General features: G+C 42.0%; 2 protein-coding genes across 2 annotated transcripts; one reads left to right on the forward strand and one right to left on the reverse strand.

Annotated features, from left to right (window-relative positions):
- Positions 1-758: 758 nt before the first annotated feature.
- LOC123986322 (olfactory receptor 1509-like) lies at positions 759-2163 on the reverse strand. Its single transcript, XM_046074524.1, has one exon. It carries the CDS (start codon positions 1798-1800, stop codon positions 871-873), a length of 930 nt encoding a protein of 309 aa, XP_045930480.1. The 5' UTR covers positions 1801-2163; the 3' UTR covers positions 759-870.
- A 6345-nt stretch (positions 2164-8508) lies between these two features.
- LOC123986426 (olfactory receptor 10J5-like) lies at positions 8509-9465 on the forward strand. Its single transcript, XM_046074670.1, is given in 1 exon segment — positions 8509-9465. A coding segment is annotated over 1 exon segment (957 nt).
- The last annotated feature ends 5877 nt before the right edge of the window (positions 9466-15342 follow it).

Genomic DNA, 15342 nt, shown 5'->3' on the forward strand with positions numbered 1-15342 from the left:
AGACTCAAGAATTTGTGATTATTCATCGTAACCTTTTCAAGTTAGATATGCTCTTTATTGTTTCAAAGAAAGATCCACAAGAAAAGGTAACCAGGGAAGCAGGGTGCAGGTACTGAGCTTATGGTCTGTTAAGAACCAGGGAGAAAAAGATGGACAATGATTTACTTTAACTATAACAGAGTCTCATTATGTGAGCTGAATACTGTATATTATAGAAGTACTTTGTCATGCGTTTACAAAACCACCATTTACTTCATCCCAACTGTTATGGATCTTTGACCTGAAACCTTGGGTTTCCTTTTCCAATTCAATCCCACTATAAACCAGGGCCTTACTATACACATCTCTGTAATACTAGGCCAACAACAAGTAATAATAAGAAGGTTAAAAAATGTGGACTTCATTGAAGAACTAGTAGATTGTATCATAGGTGTTTTTATTTATTTCACATATGGTGTACCTTGGTATGTCACATTAGAATTTAAGATTTTTATATTGTGAATTTAGTCTTCAGATATTCAAACAAATAAACTTTTGAGTGTGAATGTTCATGCTCAACAGCGTGTAACAAAATAATGTAAACTCTAACAAGCCTTTGGAGTTTCAGCTGCAGCTTAAAGAATTTAGTCCCCAGACAGAGTAGTTTTTGTCACGTGTTATCAGCTGGATTAAAATGCTTTGAAAACAGAAGTGTTAATTTTAAGAAAAAAATTAATAATCATTTTATAGTAATTTAAGCCGTTGCTGAATTTATTCAAAAAGGTTGTTAGATTATATAGTTCAAAGTAGTACTTTCATAAATTATCTCATTCAATGAATGTATTTCTTTTTATTGAAGAATTTCTGGTAGTTGTCAGATAACATTTGTAGTTAATTTTTTCCCCCAAAGAGCAGACTTTTATAAACAGTGCGTATTTTGGACATTTTCAGTCCATACACTAAAGGACTGACGAGCGGTTGGCATGTAAGCCAGTATAATGACAAAAGAATGCGCAACATATTGGGTAAACTGCTCAGATTAAACCTGCTCTGCATTATTTCAAAGAAAGCCCCAAAAGAAAAGTTGAGCAGAGAAGCAAGGTGAGGAGTGCAGGTACTGACAGCTTTTTGTCTGGTCTGTTTAGAACCAGAAAAACACACTTTAAGAATCCTCATGTACGTGTAGAGAATTAAAATTATAAGACCAAAGATTACTGTACACATGTGAACAATTCCATACATGTTATTTACAGTGGTGTCAGAGCAGGCCAGTTTAACGATGGGGTAGTTGTCACAGTACACTTTTTGAATTGTGTTCCCACACAGCTGTAAAGGGACACTCAGAGACAACATGACACCAGTAAAAAGTACACCGTATAACCATATTAATGTGGTAAGGATTGCAACCGTTTTAGACGTCATACGTGTGTGATATTGTAGAGGATAACAGATTGCAAGGTATCGATCATAAGACATGATGGCTAAGGTCACAAATTCTACACATCCATAAGAGTACAGAAAGTAAATCTGCAGGAAACAAAAAGGAGCAGAAACAGTGTGAATGTCAGAGAGAATCTGAAGCAGAAGGAATGGAAACAACCCTGTACTACCATACAGCTCATTTACAAACAGGCTGCACAGAAAAAGGTACATAGGTTCATGTAAGCTTCTGTTCATACAGATAACCACAATGAGCAGAAGATTGGCACAAAGAATTAACATATATAAAGTCAGAATAATGAGGAAATATAAGTATTTCAAAACCCCAGTGTCAAAGTAGGCAGCAAGTGTAAAATATGAAAACTGTGTAGAGTTTATCATGATCCCTCTCCTTGTTTAAAAAAAAATTGTAGTTGTTAAGTTCAGAAATTTAAAATAGATCTTTGTGAAAGAAAACATCAATCATTCATAAAATAAACAAATCTTAGCATATTCACACCAATCAGATTTTAGAAACAATTTCTAAAATACATCAAACATACTGTTACATTATTTAAAGTCACTATAAGTCAGGTTGTGAGAGTGGATGCTTTCTAACACTGATATGCTCACCTTCTGTAGTCACACTGTGACTGCCTCCCACCTACTCAGCTTCTTTTAACCTTTTCCAGTCAGGGGGTTTGGCTTAGTCTGTGAGTGGACCCAGCAGCGGAAACAGACAGGAGTTGTATAAGTAAAACTTTTTTAATGAACAATTTATGAATGGATGAAGGGGTTGGCTGGGCAGACAAATGCAGGAGGGAGGCAGGCTGAAGACGGTGTAGTATGGCTTGGGTTTTGAGCTGAGGTGGCAAACGGAAGAAGAAAAAAAAAAAACACGTTGCCAAAAAGCATGAGAGGAAAAAAAAAAAAAACACACAAAAGCGACAAGAAGTTTCAGCTGAAAGTAGGACTTAACTACAAAGCAGATGGAAGAATCGGGTGACGAGTGCCAGGAGAGCTAGTCTTTAAGCAGATAGGCGATGATTTGATTGAAGTGAATTGAGGAGAGGTGGGGTGAGCCAGGTGCAAGGAAGGTAAGCTGTACCCATAATTCACACACACATATACGCAAAGGAGGAAGATCCAGGGAAACAAGGCAAGAGGAGGCAGGGCCTTCAGAGAAATCTTAATATGGGTCACTTAAGAGGAATCGATAAAGCTCAGCAACAGAATCCACTAGAGCACCCAAGAGAGAGTTTTCAACTGCATGTGAGTGGTTGGTGAAGAAGTGGAGGTATGGCTTATCAGGACCACAGTTACTGATGAGCCCACCCTTTTGGCAGAAGGGGACAGGAGATGAGGATGTGACCGGTCTAGTGGCATGAATGTATTGTGGCTTTTAGTTGGTGGTTTTTCCTTTTTCAATTTACTATACCATTCTGAGTACGCAGCCTTCTTGAAAACTCTGGTAGGGGTTCTGGCAAGGTCATAGTTCTTCAGGGGGACTTCATTTCCTATTAGGGAAATTCTGGATAGACCTGAAGGGGATGACAGTCCAATCCTTTGTACTGGACTTGTGCTAGTCATGGATTGCCCTTTCCAATAAGGTTGTTTTTTTACCATCTAAATGTCTTAAGACACTTGGGGACCACCATGCCCATCTGCTAGACCACAGGCACTTTCCCCGACCTTCACACATATGATACTTGTGTCAGGATGTGTGTGGTGAGGCAGGTTGGTGGACCCAAATGCAGAACTCAAGGCTGACAAGTACAGTTCAAGGGTTTTAATAAACGAACCAAAGGCGAGCACACTTACAAAGAGTGGCTGAGTCCAAAATCCAAAACAGGTGATCCAAACAGAAATCCAAATCCACAGAAAACAGGGTGACACGACAGGCAGGCAAACAGAAAATCACAAGACAGAGCATCTACACGCGATAATGACCGGACAGGGAATGAACAGAAACACCAGACATTTATACACAGAGACTAACGAGCAGGGCGGGAGCAACACAGGTGACTGGGATCAGGGTTAACGAGGCAGAGAGACAGCAGGGGGGAACAGAGAGACGCAGATGCAAAACACCATTCATGAACAACAAGGAACAAAGACTGAAGCAATGATAAAACAGAACTCAGATAGACATAGGCAAAACACAGAAGCACACAGACCGGGAGTGAACTCTTAACACATAAACTAAGGTACAGGACTAAGAACTAAGATACGAGACAAGACAGATACTAAGTAACTTAAAGATGTGGATAACCACAAAACCAGACACACAGACAGTACCAGACCAACCAGCACAAACACACAGTAAACTAGACACCGGACATGACTGAAACCCAAAACACAGACTACATAACAGATCAAAAACACAACACAGAAGTACAAGGACAAGGAGTAAATACTACGACATAAATACCAGACTGGGAACTAAGACATGGAACCGAAACACAGACTAAATAGCCGCTATGAACACAAACCCTCAGAAAGAAAACCCGAAAACACAGCACACAGGACAGGATCATGACAGTACCCCCCACCGACGAGCGTCTCCAGACGGTCAACCAAAAAAAACCCAGACAGACCAGAACGCAGCACAAACGAGAGAGGACCAGGGAGGTCAGGGGGTTGACCTGAGGGCAGAACAGGGGGACCAGACGGGGAAACCTCTGGCGGGCGACCTGAGGGCAGAATAGGGGGACCAGACGGGGAAACCTCTGGCGGGCGGCCCGAGGGCAGAATAGAGGGACCAGACGGGGAAACTTCTGGCGGGCGGCCCGAGGGCAGAACAGAGGGACCAGACGGGGAAACTTCTGGCGGGCGGCCCGAGGGCAGAACAGAGGGACCAGACGGGGAAACCTCTGGCGGGCGGCCTGAGGGCAGAACAGAGGGACCAGACGGGGAAACCTCTGGCGGGCGGCCCGGAGGACAACCAAACAGGCCGGGCAGAACAGAGGGACCGGACGGGGAAACCTCTGATGGGCGGCCCAGAGGACGACCCAAAAGGCTGAGCAGACCAGGGGGGCAACAAGGTTCGGGAGGCCGACCGAGCAGGCCAGGGAGAAACCACAGTTCGGGAGGCTGACCCGAGGGTCGACCGAGGAAGTCAGGCAGATCAGACAGAAAACAGAAATCAGGAGGTCGTGCTGGAGGACGACAGAGAGAACCGGGGCTCATCTGAGGCCAGACAGGTAACCGAAGACGGCGAGACTTCTTTGGAGGAAGGGCTGGAGACCGGCGTAGGAGGCCTGAGGCCTCAAGTGGCAGAGCTCGGCTGAGGACCACCAGCGAGAAGGCTGGGCTGAGGACCACCGGCGAGACGGTTGGGCTGAGGTCCATGGACCGGACACGAGGAGCTGGAGTCGGCCTGACCACCGACAGGGCACGAGGAACGGGAATCGGCTGGGCCACCAAAGGAGCAGGTGCCGGTCGGACCACCGATGAGGGAACAGGAGTCGATCGGACCACCGGCGGAGCAGGTGCTGGTCGGACCACCGACGAGGGAACAGGAGTCGGCATGACCACCAACAGAGCAGGTGCTGGTCGGACCACCGACGAGGTGGGCTGGTTGCGGACGGGTCGCCTCCATTGACCACCACGGGAACCCGAAAAGATGGCCAGGCGACTCCCTTCGAAGGAGGACTCCGGGGGAAGCCTAGCCTCCAGGCTATCAGGCCATAGGCCAGCTGCCCATGCTGTCTCTGACTCCCTGGCCTTCATGGTTAGGTAGGTCAGGAGAGTCATTGTTTCAGAGTCCTTGGTAGGGGTAGGGTTAGGCAGGGGTAGGGGTAGGGGTAGGCAGGCAGACGCATAGGGTAGGCGGAGGACTAGCTGCACTAGCCGAGCAGGAATCAGGCAGGTGGGCAGGCAGGAGGCTAGCAGTGCTAGCTGGCCGGTACTCAGGCAGAGCAGGCGGGGGTTAGCTGGCTGACAGCTAGCTGGTTGGTAACTGGTTGGGGATCAACAGTCCTTGGGTTCTCTGGCTCTAACGCAAAAAAGAGACCAGAGAGCTAGATGTCCAAGAGTCCCCAACCAGTCTGGATGCCGGAGCCAACACAGCAGGCTGGGTGCTAGCAGGCCGGGAGAGGAAGAAGCCTTCCTCCCTGCAGCTAGCAGGCCGGGAACAAGTCCTTTTGGGTTTAGCAGGCCGGGAACAAGTCCTTTTGGGTTTAGCAGGCCGGGAACAAGTCCTTTTGGGGTTAGCAGGCTGGGGAACACACGGCCTGGAGCTAGCAGCACTAGCGGAACTGGTTTCAGGCAAGACAGGTGGAGGGCTAGCAGCGCTAGCCGAGCTGGAGACTGGCGGATCAGGCTGGCGGCCAGCAGTGCTAGCGGGCCGGGGATCAGGCTGGACAGGCCGAGGACTAGCAGCGCTAGCGGGCCAGGGATCAGGCTGGACAGGCCGAGGACTAGCAGCGCTAGCCAAACTGGGCTCAGGCGGGACAGGCGGAGGGCTAGCAGCGCTAGCATTCACCCGCTGGGGGGTTGTGGAACAGACCCTTGACCCGGTCTCTAAATCAAAAGTCTTTCTCCACTGGGAGGAGGCCACGAGCAGAGCCACGTCGGGGTCGTTCCCCCACATGACCGAGAGCAGTTCGAAAAACTGTGGCTCCTCTGCTGTTAGCTCCTCCTTGGGCACCCCTAATTCCTCCCAAGTGCTGGGCAACTTAACTATGTCCGCTGGGTCCATGCGCGGGGGTGGCGGAGTGAGGACAGTCGTTGTGGTCGTTGGAGTCACCTGAGGCTGTGATTGTTGTTGGCATTGTCACACGAGGCCAAATGTGAGCCTTTATTTGTTTTTGCTTTCATTGAAAGAGTGTCCCTCATGCTTAAAATGTAGGTAAACAGCTGAGTCTTGATCTGAGGAGCTGGCCTTTCTGTGTTGTTCCATGCTTTTGTGTAGTGGTGTTTTAGTTTTTTTTCATTATACAAGTCAACATTATATAAGTTGCATTCTTCAATGAAAAAATTTACTAGATTTACTAACCAGCATAATTGTATTTTGCAAATATAAACAAAGTTAGAATTTCATGCATGCAACACACTGAGGCATGGTTAATTGTTTGGGAAGTGAAGATACTGATTGTGCCAGTTTTCCAATTGGAATTTTTGTCCATTCTTGCTTGATACAAAACTTCAGCTGCTCAGCAGTTCGCCGTTCGCTGATTCTCCTCTTTATGATGCGCTTTATCATGATACATTTTCAACCGGGGACAGATCTGGACCGGCAGCAGGCCAGTAAAGCACACGCACTCTGGGTCTACAAGCTACGCTGCTGTAGCCTGTGCAAAATGACGCCTGGCAGCGTCCTGCTGAGATTAGGCTTAGACCCTTTTTTTATGTAAAAGTCACAGCCCCCGTCAGCGCGGAGCCTCTTTCTTACCTATTCAACCTGTCGTTTCACTGTGCAGTTCCCAGTGCTTGGAAGGCAGGGGTACTTTATTTAAGGGGGAAAATCAAGCTGATCCAAACTGTTACAGGCCAATCTCTATTTTGCCAAGGTGCTAGAAAAACTTGTCCACAAGCAACTGACTAACATCCTTCATGATTATAGTATAACTTCTGGTATGCAATCTGTTTTTTGTACTTGCTTTAGTTCTACCACTGCCACCCTGAAGGTCTTAAATTATGTTAAATTCCCTTGACATGAAGCAATGCTGTGCTGCTGTTTTTATTGACCTGGCAAAAGCCTTTTGATAGAGACCATTCCATCCTAGTCAACTAACTCATTGGTGTCTCGCTTGTTGATACTCAGGAAAGTATCAAAAAACAGGCAGCTATGTAATAATTTTTAAACTTTCCAAATAATCACCATTAACAACTCATATATAAATGGTTTGTCATTAAAATAATACTTATAAATAGTGAACCGATCATATATAAAGTATGAAAATACAATTCACAATACAATTCTTATTAAGCACATTATAGCTTATTAATAAAGAATACATGTATAACTATGTTTATAAATTACTTACTAATGTGTATTAATGTATGAACAATGCTTTATAAATGATGAATTCCGTATTTACTAATACTTAACTAATGCTTTATAGTGTGTAGTTATTATAAAGTGCTATCCAAAATAAAGTGCATAAACTGTCTGTCAGAGCTAGATCAAATAAATAAGGTGTATTTGATATCATTTTTATAAAAGTAATATTCATACTGTTTGAAATAAATAAACTGTTTCATTGTAGCCTGTTTCAGTTTTGTGCAAAAGGAATTAAAAGCCTGTCTCATATGGACGCCTGTCCCTAATATAGGCAGAGTCAATTCAGTGATTTTAGCAAATAAAAGCCCGGGCTATTAATCAAAGTTTTACAGTAATATAGTTTCAGGTTGCATTTCTGGATGAAGCGGGCAAAATGTGTTAAGTGACAACAGTTTTCCAAAGTACACCAGGGCCCATGTGGCTATATTGGTCACAGAAGCATGACTTTTGTTTTTATTGCATATTGGAAAATATCCAAACTTTTCTAGAAATGGGGTTTGTATACAGCCTTACTGTTTTACTCTTCTAAAGCACTTTGTGACTTTGTTCTGTTAGAGGTGCTCTATTAAATAAACTTTACCTACTACTTACTTACAAATCTCAGTTTGCATTTACAGATTCTTGCACACATGGACTGAAAAACAGTTACACAACTCTCCACTGATATTTGTAAATGGTCCAGCTACAATTTCCCCAAGAGAGATTCATGGTGTGTGTCTCCTACTTATTCTTCAGTAATAACAATAATAATCCCATAGTCACATTACTGTGGGAGTCTAATGACTTGAAAACAAGGGACTCACAAGATTACTACAGCAGGTCAACATATAAATGTCAGGATTCACCCAGTGTCACTGTTTGTCTCTGTATTGTCTGACCTTAGTGTTACATAGATTTTACATGACAGAATGGTAAGTTAGTTAAGTGTAAGAAAAACTGTCTCAATTGTTTTCTTGATGATGAATTTCTTTACTGTGTGTAGGCCTAGTACTATTAATGTGTTCGTTACTTTAGCTGCACATAGTCCCAAAAAAGAGCTTATAGTTAAAGTTTTACTAAAACAAAATGTAACAATGAAATTCATTAATTCTATGAACAGTGTTATGGCTGCTTTATGAAGCAAAAGCAGGATCATGATAAACTCTACTCAGGTTTCATACTTCATACTTTCTGCCTACTTTGACACTGGACTTTATAAATACATTTATTTTGTGGTTATTATGTCTTTATATATGTTAATTCTTTGTGTGAATCTTCTGCTCATTGTGGTTATCTGTATGAACAGAAGCTTACATGAACCTATGTACCTTTTTCTGTGCAGCATGTTTGTAAATGAGCTGTATGGTAGTACAGGGTTGTTTCCATTCCTTCTGCTTCAGATTCTCTCTGACATTCACACTGTTTCTGCTCCCTTTTGTTTCCTGCAGATTTTCTGTTTGAACTTTTATGCAGGTGTAGGATTTACTAACTTAGCTGTCATGTCTTTTGACAGATATCTTGCTATCTGTTGTCCTCTACAGTATAATATCCAAATGACATCTTACAAAATTGCCATGCTTATTGCTCTAACTTGGCTTTACGCTCTACTAGTGTGTCTTATAATGATATCCTTGACTAGCTCCTTAAAGTTGTGTGGGAACATTATTGAAAAAGTGTACTGTGACAACTACTCCATCGTTAAACTGGCATGTTCTGACACCACGATCAATAACATCTATGGGCTCTTTATGATTTCATTCACAATCTTATGTCCTGTTTGTCTAATCTTTTACACTTACATTAAGATTCTTAAAGTTTGTTTTTCTGGTTCTAAACAGACCAGACAAAAAGCTGTCAGTACCTGCACTCCTCACCTTGCTTCTCTGCTCAACTTTTCTTTTGGGGCCTTCTTTGAAATAGTGCAGAGCAGGTTTAATATGAACCATGTACCCGTTGTTTTGAGATTTTTTTTATCATTATATTTTCTTACATGCCAGCCGCTTCTCAACCCTTTACTGTATGGTCTAAACATGTCCAAAATCCGCAATATATGTAAGAGTCTTGTCTTTGCTAAAATGTAGGCCACTTTTGCAACGGCCTTCCAACAGATTTCAGTTTTAAAATTCAACTGTAAAACTGCTGTGCATTCAATGGTTGCCCTCTGATAGATAAATTAGTTTGCTATGGTGAATTTAAAATAATACACATTTTGTTAAACTGTGTTTGAAATGTATTTTCACAAAGATGAACGCAAAAAAGTTACAAAATTTCAATGAAAAAGCAAAGTGGGGATTTGATAATGATGTCTCCACAATTTTGTATTAAATGTGTATTATGGCTTTGTTATTAGAGTACCTTTTTGAAGTAAAAATAAGTTAATAAGTTGGAATTATTCTGTGGATGTCACAAATCATAGACACTGTAAATTAATGAATGCTTTTATTTTTTAAAGGCCTAAATGTAGCTTTAGTCTAGAGATGGATACGGAGTTCCTATCTGAATGTATCAATGTCATATTCTTCATATATGAACATCTGCTATTTGTGTCTGGAGAGGTTTGCACTAGCTGTTGAAAAACTGAAAAATTAAAATGAAATTCCACAATAGCATCTAATGTATTCCCCTGTAGGTTTCCATGTTTTCTGGGCAAAAATACTGATGATAGTGAGAAGTGTCAAAATCTATATGAACAGCCTTTATTCAGCAATGTAAAAAGAATCTAAAAATGGCCACATGTTTTTGGCTCACACCTTCAAGATGTTCAAGTAGAAGCCATGAGGTATTTAAAGCAATGTAATGAAGAAAACACCTGATTGGACTTCATTTAAAACTTCTGTATTCCGGACTGTCAGACAGTGACCACATTAACAAAATTAGCAAAATAACATCACCATACATTTGACCATCAAAGGTCATCTTCTCCCCTCAAACTTGATAAATAAAAATAAAAATTAAAGCTATATACACTATATACAAACTACATGTTGTGCGATTGCGTGGTGTGGGGACAGAGAGGACCCAAATGCAAAGTTCGGAGGGAAGGAGGTTTATTGAGGGAGAAGGGGGTAAAGGGACTGGAGTGGAGGAAGAGGTGGATGTCGGGAAAGCACAGGCACGGGGAACCAAGGAGACAGGGGGCCAGGGAGCCGGGGAACACAGGGGCCGAGGAAGCGAGGAGAGGCGGGGGAACAGGGAGGACGCCGTAAGGGAAGTCCGAGGAGGAGTGGGCCAGTGGATGAGCCCAGCCGACTGAACGGAGGACGAGGGTGAGTGTACCTGGGAGGGAAACAGACAGAGAGACAGGGTTAGGGAAGACAGCGACAAGGCACAGGGAAAATGAGGGAAAATGAGGGAAAATGAGAAAAAACAAGAAACTTGAAAGCCTGAACGTGGGGGTGGCACCGGGTATGGAGCAACGACGATCAAGTGAGGATGGTGTGGAGAACCGGGGTTGAAATACAGGCTGGGATGATTGGGTTGATTACTGGCAGGTGTGGCAGGCTGACGAGGTGGCAGGTGCAGGTAGTTGGCTGGGCTCAGGAGCAGAGGGAGAGAGAGAGCACACAGGGGAGAAAACACAGGGAGGCAGGCAGGGAACAGAAAACCAAGGAAAAAAACAGAAAAACTGATAAAAAGGAGAAAATAACAGGACACTCACCGTCAGCCGGGCTGCCACCACAACACTACACTTATTATCATAATGGATAATTACACAGAATAATTGCACACATCATTTACTAATTAAATATTTCTCTGTAAATTGGACAATTGCATGGAGATAACATTTTACAGGATACAAGCAAGAAATTCACAGAACAGTAGTACAGTAAAAATACAATAGCACATTTTACATTGAAGGGATATCCTGTATTCTATATTAGTATAGATAGTATATATATATATATATATATATACTGTAGCTCCCAAGTGTGAGGGTTGAGAATGAACTTTAAATCCCACTGACAGAATCAGAATCAGAAGGAGCTTTATTGCCAAGTAATTTTTACACATACAATGATTTTGCTTTGGTCATAAGGTGCTACACGTAGACAAACATACAGTTGACATAAATAAATGTAGAAATATATAAATATGGAATAGACAGATGGAAAAAATATATAAATTGATAAAATATAAAATATAGAAGAAAAATGATTAACACTTAACAACAAACAACAAATATGTGCAATATACCGGGTATGTGTATGTTCACAATGATGTGAAATTAAATAATATTTACATGTGCAAAGATATACAGGATTTGAGAGGGAAGGAGGGAGTGTCAGTGGGGACCCGGGCCTTGTTAATGAGGCTGCAGACGAGAAGAAACTGTTTTTGTGGCGAGAGGTTTTGGTCCTGATGGACTGCAGCCTCCTGCCAGAGGGGAGAGTCTGAAACAGTTTGTGTCCAGGGTGGGAGGAGTCATCCGCAATCTTTCCTGCTCGCCTCCAGGACTCTAAGGCGGTCCTGAAGTGAAGGAAGATTACCACCAATCACCTTCTTTGCAGAGTGAATGATACGCTGCAGCCTTCCCTTGTCCCTGGCGGTGGCAGCAGCGTACCGAGCCCGTTCTCATTTCAGGGCGTCATATACCGACGATTTGAGAAAGAGTGACAAAGCGTAGGTATTTGACGCAAAAGGTACCCTTTAGCGTGCGTCTCCATGAGACGCTAAAGGGTGTGGTAACGGTAGCTAGCTAGCTAGCAACGTTCGTGATAAAGGTGTTGACAGCCCCCCGAAGCTCCTACCCTTACCACAACCATCAGGAATGTTAGTACCTAAACCTAAGTCACTGAATGTATGCATGTCGACTGGCTAACCCTACATCACGGCCGATGTGCTATCAGGTAGGGTTAGCCTCCCTTGTGTTGCTGCAATGTAGGAAACAGGGGGCGTTTCATACAGATGCTGAAGGGTACCTTTAGCGTAAAATCCTTACGCTTTGTCACGCGGTCTGAAAAGCGTCAGTTATGACGCATTGAGATGAGAATGTGTTGGCGTACCAGATGGTGATGGAGGAGGTGAGGATGGACTCCATGATGGCGGTGTAGAAGTGCACCATCATTGTCTTTGGCGGGCTGAACTTCTTCAGCTGCCGCAGGAAGCTCATGAAGGTTTTAGACTGGCCAAGTCAGTCAGCTGACCTTAACCCAATAGAGCTGCATTTCACCTCCTTAAGAGGAGACTGAAGGGAGAAACACCCTGAAACAAACAAGAAGTGAAAGAAGCTGCAGTAAAAGCCTGGAATAGCATCACAAATGAAGAATGCAACAGTTTGGTGATGTCGATGGGTCGCAGGCTTGAGGCAGTTATTGCAAGCAAGGGTTCTGCCACCAAATATTAAATGTTATTTACTTATTTGTTCCATTACTTTTGCGCACCTTATAATGCTGTGGTCTCATAGAAACGGGTATTCATATCTAGATGTGTTAATATGATCAAAAACATCCATGGACTCTTTATGATTACAGTCTCAATTTTATGTCCTGTTTGTCTAATCTTTTACACTTACATGAAGATTCTTAACAGACCAGACAAAAAACTGTCAGTACCTGCACTCCTCACCTTGCTTCCCTACTGAACTTTTCTTTTTTAGGCCTTCTTTGAAATAGTGCAGAACAGATTTAATATGAACCACGTACCCTTTATTTAGAGATTTTTTTTATATTTTCTTACATGCCAGCCACTTCTCAACCCTTTACTGTATGGTCTAAACATGTCCAAAATCAGCAATATATGTAAGAGTCTTGTCTTTGCTAAAATGTAGGCCACTTATGCAATGGCCTTCCAACAGTGTTTCCCGCTGAAAATGCTTTTGTGGTCTTTTTGACAATTAAAAATGAATGCAGATTTTGCATTTTCACAAAGAATGATGCAAGAAAGTAACAGAAATACAATTATTATTTATTGAAAGAAAAGTGGTTCTGATAAGACACAAATAAACTGGATACATGAGAAACATGTATCCGAAAGGAAACAAGGAAAGGTTTACATATTGTATATAGTTTTTATTTGTTTCATTTAGATGTATTTATATTTATCACTCAGTCCCCTTTTCCCTCTACTTTTGTCTCTTGAGCTGCTGTAACAAGTGAGTTTGGGATGAATAAAGTTTATCTTATTATAAGGAGTCATTGTTACCATGATTCTCTGAGTAAATGTTTATACTTTCAAGATCCCACAGAAACTGAACCCCAATCTCCCAGGTCTCAAGTCAGACCCATTCATAAACCGAAATCCAAATCAGGTTTATTGCCTAGTAGGTTTACAGATATAAGGAATTTGCTTTCCTAACTTGTGCATGACAATAAAGATACAACTCAACTGTGACAAACATTTACAGTATGTAATGTAAAAGGTGGAGGGTGGTGGGCATGAGAGTCAGTGTCAGTACTGGTCCCAGGCCTTGCTGAGGCCATCTACAGATGGAGAGAAACTGTTTTTGTGGCACCACAATTTGCCACATGATACGCTGATGACATGACACTCCAAAACTCCAAAGTACTGAAACTCACCAAAAGGTTTAAAATAACGTTTCGACTCCAGTTACTGTGTATATGTATATGAAACTGTCTATGAAAAACCTAATTATGTCCGCTGATAGACATTAAAAGTGTGTCTTAGCGGTGCCTTGTTAACCTGCCTGACTGGTGTGTGTTGTGCTCTGTCAGCGTTTCTGTAAGTTTATTTGATCTTTCGGTTTTGTTTTAGCATCTGTTCCATGTTTGGATTTACCGTCGCTTAGACTCTTGCCTTGTGCTCTTTGGAAGCCTGTTTCAGTTAAGTTTTTGTTTAAATAAACATTTTGGACTGCAACTTCCTCGCCATTGTCTGCATTTATGTCCACACCTCAGTTTACCTGACTTTTTTACCTGACATTTTTTCAACTTACTATGTTTAATGTTATGCACAAATATACCAAGGCAATTTCTGTGTATGTGTTATTCTATTAGGCAATAAACTTTTTCTGGTTCTTATTCTGATTTGTTCACCTTGAGTAACAAGAGAAAACAGTAATTGTATGTCATTGGCTGACTAGTGTCAGCAGTAATAATTTATTCGGGTAACATATTGAAAGTCAAAGGTGGGAACTTTATCATGCAAGTTTCACAAAATAAAAAGTATGGCTTTGGTCTGTCTGATGACATTCTTGTATCATTTTAACATTGTTGTGTGTGTAATATTCTATATGAGGCCAAAGGCACACGATCTAAAATCCTAAAACCTCAACATTCCCAACCAAATGTTTTTTGGGTGACATTTTAGAGTAGTTTGACATTGTCTGTTCAGCATGACATAAGTTATAAAATAGAGAAATAAAGTGAATTTAAGTGAAGTTAGTAGAGAAAATGGGTGCATCAGTGGAAGGTCACAAGTCTGACTTGTAATAAAACTTTAGTTTAAGACTATATGTGAAAGAACCTTTGTGAGAAAGACAGCAGGGGAAGTATTATTGTGGTAAATGACACTGTCACATACATTTTTTAAATGTATGCCTAGCAGGCTCTGTAATAACATGTGACCTACATGACCTAACATGCTCCCTAATATGAAACCAGCACTAAGAAATGCTGTATTCTGAATTAAATAGAAGAAACTTCCCCAGGAGAGTGAAGGCCGTCTCCTTTCAGCATATCTTGGCAGCCACATAAGCAAAACCAGTTTCTTAGAAAAACAAAACCTTGTCCATCACAAAGGTGAGCCAGCAGTGGTTTAAAGAAACCCCCATACAGAAAATTCCTTTCACCAATCAATTGTATACAAGCCAAAATAACTAATCACAAATTTGTGATATGGATCCAACGGATCAGATCTGTGCTTCACTGGTTTCAAGCTCAAGCTTTTCGGGGGAGCTGTTAAATTTAGATTAATTGAATTTTATGAATGGGACATTCTTGAGTAATGGTTCCAAAGTGTAATAAAGACAAAATTCAACCCCAGCTCATGAGTTGGATCAT

Source organism: Micropterus dolomieu, linkage group LG17, assembly GCF_021292245.1.
Source record: "Micropterus dolomieu isolate WLL.071019.BEF.003 ecotype Adirondacks linkage group LG17, ASM2129224v1, whole genome shotgun sequence".
Lineage (NCBI taxonomy): Eukaryota > Metazoa > Chordata > Actinopteri > Centrarchiformes > Centrarchidae > Micropterus > Micropterus dolomieu.

What these genes read in the sequence shown, in the direction of transcription:
- LOC123986322 (XM_046074524.1), bottom strand. Translation starts at nt 1,800, where the DNA reads ATGATAAACTCTACACAGTTTTCATATTTTACACTTGCTGCCTACTTT.